The sequence below is a fragment of the Nicotiana attenuata genome, unplaced genomic scaffold (genome assembly GCF_001879085.1).
Source record: "Nicotiana attenuata strain UT unplaced genomic scaffold, NIATTr2, whole genome shotgun sequence".
NCBI classification, from domain to species: Eukaryota; Viridiplantae; Streptophyta; class Magnoliopsida; order Solanales; family Solanaceae; genus Nicotiana; species Nicotiana attenuata.
The window spans coordinates 147366-152523 of NW_017670935.1; the positions used below are offsets into that span (position 1 = coordinate 147366).

At 38.2% G+C, this 5158-nt stretch overlaps 1 protein-coding gene across 1 annotated transcript; it reads left to right on the plus strand.

Moving 5' to 3' along the window:
• The first annotated feature begins 2643 nt into the window (after positions 1-2643).
• Positions 2644-3728, plus strand: LOC109244608. The gene has a single exon (XM_019411728.1). It carries the CDS (start codon positions 2775-2777, stop codon positions 3387-3389), a length of 615 nt encoding a protein of 204 aa, XP_019267273.1. The 5' UTR covers positions 2644-2774; the 3' UTR covers positions 3390-3728.
• The last annotated feature ends 1430 nt before the right edge of the window (positions 3729-5158 follow it).

Below are 5158 nucleotides of genomic sequence, written 5' to 3' on the forward strand. Positions count from 1 at the left end.
TTCTCTTTATATCCTCCTTCTTCACAATGGGCTCAAGCAGTCCCAAACTGGAGGGTTTAGCAGGTGAGGACAGAGCCTTGTCCTCGTCCACTGCTCGGAGCTTAGTGGTCTTGGGCAAAACTGTGGAAAGGAAGAGAGGGACGTAGTAAAGATGACGGTTGAATAGAAAAGAAAATGTGATTGGGGGGAGAACACTCACCATAGGAACGGGCCTCCCACCTGTCCTTTGAGAGTTTGCGCCATTCGCACTCAAAGTACAATAACTATTTGCAGATCCCCTCGACCCGCTCTTTGAAGCGGGGAATTGCGTTGGGGACTATGGCAACTGCGGCACGACGGTAGAACCAGGCATTGAGAGAGCAGAATAAAATTCAAGAAGTATTCTAAATACTCAAAAGGAGAGGAGCTTACGAGTCAGGTTCCACTTTCAGGGAAAGACAGGAACTCGGGAAGGATGAGATCCTTGGTCTTCACCCGAACAAGTCTCCCCAGCCAGCCTCGATCCCTGTCTTCATAATGCTCGAGAATGGAACTTTCCTTACCCGTTGAACGAGCTTGATTAATCCCATTTGGAAGATTCAGGGACTGCATAGGCGAAACAGGTGGTCGATGGTAAACCGACCCTCTTCCATGTTATTGACGAAGTGACGGGGAGGATCATGATCCTCCAAAAGGTTGGGTGAATCTGCCCGAGGCAGACCTATTACCTCTTGTAGAAATCGAGGACTATTTTATCCATCGGGCCAAGCGTGATGGGGTATGTACAAATGCTTAAATACCCCTCCATATGTGTGATGATGTCCTCATCGGGGTCAGGGACTACCACTTCTTTTCCCTCCCACTTACAGTCCTCCCGAACAGTCGAGAGAGTGTCCTAGGCAATGGAGCATATGTCTTCGGCAATGGAGCATATGTACTTCCACACCTCCTCACCTTGGTTCCCTTGCTTGGAGGATTTTTTTACATCCTCCGCGGATGAAATTATTTAGAGGAGGTTTCGGGGTCGCTTCAGGTACGACCACTTTGACATCCGGGACCGCCTATTGAGGCACAGACTTCGAAGTTTCACCATCAAATTCTATGAATATGAATGTATGAAGATGAAGGTATGAAGGTTTAAAGATGAGAATGAAGGTTTGAAGGTCAAACTCAAAGATTCAAGGGCATAATATGAAGATTTGAATATGCGAAGATGAAGATGTAAAGATGTGAAGAACAATATATGAATATTTGAAGGGATTATGAGCAAGTAAAATTTTTGGGGGTAACTTAAGAAGGTTTGAGAACGGATAGTAATAAGTGAAAAAAGAACTGAAGCTTTTATAGGGGGGAATTAATTAATATGTGACGTTTCGCTTTCAAGGACGTTCAACCGATGGCTGACACGTGTTTGAAGTCAGAACGACGCGATTGATGAGACGTTTCTCTGACTCGTCGATCCGATTGTAGCATATGGAAGAAGGAACCGGGGTCAATTAATTACTTCTCATTGCTCCGATAAATTTACTCTCCGAAAAGTGGGGGACTATCTGTGTACGGGTAAAGTTGGGGATAATGTTATCCCTGATTTCCCAGTAAAGGAACAAGAAAGAAGTATATTCTAACGCAACCTCAAGTGAAGCCGAAGGGTTCCTCGTTTCGGAGCCCGAAGAGCACGAACGGTGCATCCAAGATCGAGCGCAGCTGAATATCGGATCCGGGCAGAGTGAAGTGTCGAGACTAAGGAAAAAGAAAAAATGATTAGGCACGATGAGCAAGGAGCCGTAATATCCACCTTCAATCGGATATTACGGTGCAAATTCCATCCGATATCAATTGCAGTTCGACATTTACTGAAAAGAGAAGAGTTTTACCTTATTTAGACTTGTACTAAGATTGAAATTCCCCTACTATATAAATGGGAGAACTTTTTTATTCTAACCCACTGTTGGCACACATATAAAAGAATAAAAGTACATTTTTGTCTTCTAGCTATTATTGAAAGTGTTCTTGGGTTACTCTTTTCTTTAGTTGCAACCGAGCCCGTAATGAGGGCTCGATCGGAGCCAGTTTTCATTGTTAAACTTAAAGTCAGGCTTGATTGTTCCATCACGTTTGGTTTGATCGTCTTATCTTTCTTTAATTTAATTATTTGTTGTTCTTGGATTATTCGTGTTAAATAAATCACGTATACTTTAAACCGCGTAATTTTTAAAAATAAACAAATATCCATATTTTGCAAATACTCAAAAAGAATAGTGGTAATACTTTAGGACAATCACTCAAGGAAGCAGAGTAGTGGTTTAGTAGTTAAATTTTTCTTCATGGAGAAGTAATATAGAGTAGTAGTAGTAGTAGTTATGTGGAATTAGTCAGAAAATTTGTGATTCATGTGAAAGGGGAGGCGAAATCACAAACTTGATTGATGAAAACGACTAAACCCCTCCTAATATAAACCAAGTGCCAACATTAATAATTGATCTAATAAAAAATTGATATAAGTCGATATATCCTTGAGCCCTGCCTCAATGTGTCACTTTAACTTAACAGTAAAGTACTTATAATTCCTGTCACAAAAAAATGTTGTTTAAAAAATAAAAGAGAAATCCTAAGTACTTGAGAGCGTCCTCTTCCTCTACGGATGCCCTATAAATACCCTCTTATAGTTTCACACATTTTCCATTCCAACAAATCAAAAACATTTCTTTTCCTATATATATATTCCTTCTCTTTCAAAGCATCAAATCTATCACAAATTCTAACGTTCTCAATCGAACCAAATCCTTAAACAAAAAATGGATCAAAATTTGCCAATTATAGCAAAGAAATTCTGGAACACAGTACGAGTAGCTTTCTTCATGCTGAAAAAAGGCATTTCAAAGAGAAAATTTATGCTGGATTTCAACTTATTTATGAAGCGTAGCAAAATTGCTAGCAAAGCCGCAATTCATAATCTCATGTTCCACCACATGACCCATCAATGGTCTAATTCCTCATCTTCTGCCGCTTCGCACGTGGGAGATCTCTCACACGCTCCACCCGATGAGTATGAATTCAGTTGCAGTAACAGCCCAGCTTACCCAACTTTTCACCTTCCATTCAACTTCAACAAGCGCAGCAAGCACCACGCGCACCATTTTCACGCGCCGGCCACCACTAACGACGACGTTTTTATGATGAATGCGGCTGTTGTGAAGGCTTTGGAAATGCTTCAGAGTGCAAATGCGTCGCCGGCTAATGATTTGCCGGGATTTGGGAGGACTCCGACGGTGAGGCAACTGAGGGTCACCGACTCGCCTTTTCCACTGAGAGACGTTGAAGATGATAGCCATGTTGATGAGGCTGCTGAAAATTTCATTTCAAAATTCTACAGGGATTTGAGGCGGCAGGCTTCTCCTACTCCTAATTGATGCAAATATTGAGAATTCATGCATGTGGATGATGGCCATCAATGCAATAAAGAACGAAGATTTGGAGCACTATGAAGATTGTATATGCTTATTGCATGTATAAATTTCTGCTTTCATGGGAGTTTTTTTTTTCTTTTCTTTTTGGGGTATTTTTGAAAATTTCAAAAAGAAAATAGTACGTACTACATACTTAGTACTAGTATATAGATGTAATGAAATAATTTTCCATTTATTCTTTTTATCTTTTTTTTTTTTTTTTTTTTTTGTAATGCTATGTAATGTTCTGAGTCTTAAGTCCTGACTTGAATCCAATAATTGTCTTTTAACTCTTTTCGATAATTCTGTTGATCATGAATGCTTGCTAGTTGCTGCATGCTCATATTTTGTTTTCCGAAGCAGAAAAGGAAGAAGTAAAAGTTGAAAGTATAATATAACAGTTAAGAGTAAAGTGAAAACAGTGTGGGCAAGATAGAAATTATTCGTTCCTTCGAGCCTAAGTGAAATATGAAGGTGTTGAGTCCCACATTGGTGCGTGAGAGTTTCATGGTCTTTTAGGGGGTCTTGCGCAATATTCAACGTTGGCTTTTTAGGGTTAAGCTATGCTCAAGATTCATTTATCATGCATGATATTAGAGGCGGGCCAACTCAATTTATTATTTACCAATGTTTGCCCTCATTTATGTTGTCGTTACATGGTCTCTATATATGTCTTGGGCAATCATCACCTAATAAGCTAGGTAGTTTTTGGGGTGAGTTCGACCCAAGATCCATTTATCAACTAGTGTACTAATTATGGAGTTATGTATTTGAATCATGAGTAAATTTTAAAATACTACTCTCTCCGTCTCAATTTAGATGTGTAGTTTGACTTGACACAAAATTTAAGAAAGAAAAGAAGACTTTTGAAATATCTGGTCCTAAAAGCTTAAGAGTCAAAAGCTTTGTGGGGCCATAACATTCGTGTGACTATAAAAGTTTCTCATTAAATGTAAAGTTAATAAAATAAATGTTTAAAGTTAAATTGTTTCTGAATATAGAAATGTGTCATTATTTTTTAAACGGACTAATAAGGAAAGTGTGACTTTTAAATTGAAACGAAGGGAGTATCAACAGGTATATACAAACTTCAATTAGTTAACTTCATGAATTACAAAAACATGGTATACTCTGCATATGAGTATGACTTTAATTTGATGATCCATAGCTCACTATTAACTTAGTCCAAACCCTAATTGTAACATGGAATCTTATTGTACTATGTCAACGGAAATTTATGCCCCAGCGCAGACACTATATGGGGTGGAATTGACCGATGTGAAATTCATCCACTCCAAAAGCACAAATAATTCTGTTGTAGTAGAGTTTAACTTTATTTTATTTATGTAGTTATTATGATGTTTTGTAAAGCAACTCCATTACTTTTAAGGTGGGTTCTAACGTGAAACCTTTCTTTGGCACACACATTCAAAAACTGTCAATTTCAATAATGGCACTTACTTTCTTCGTTGTGTTTGATGTGGTTACTAAGGAAATAATTTTTCATAATCAATTACATTGTTTTAAAAAATCCTTCAAACACCTAATGTATTATATTTTATCGATCTTCTATCAGAAGGTAATATGACTAAAAGATATATTTGTAAAGAGATCATGAAATCGTTCTTTTTGTGCTTAGTAAGGCAAACTACTAAGACAAGTGGGTTGAATAACATAAATTGTCTAATCAGGCTTTATAACGATACTAAATGATTCAAGTTGCCAAGATAAAG

What these genes read in the sequence shown, in the direction of transcription:
- LOC109244608 (XM_019411728.1), top strand. Translation starts at nt 2,775, where the DNA reads ATGGATCAAAATTTGCCAATTATAGCAAAGAAATTCTGGAACACAGTA.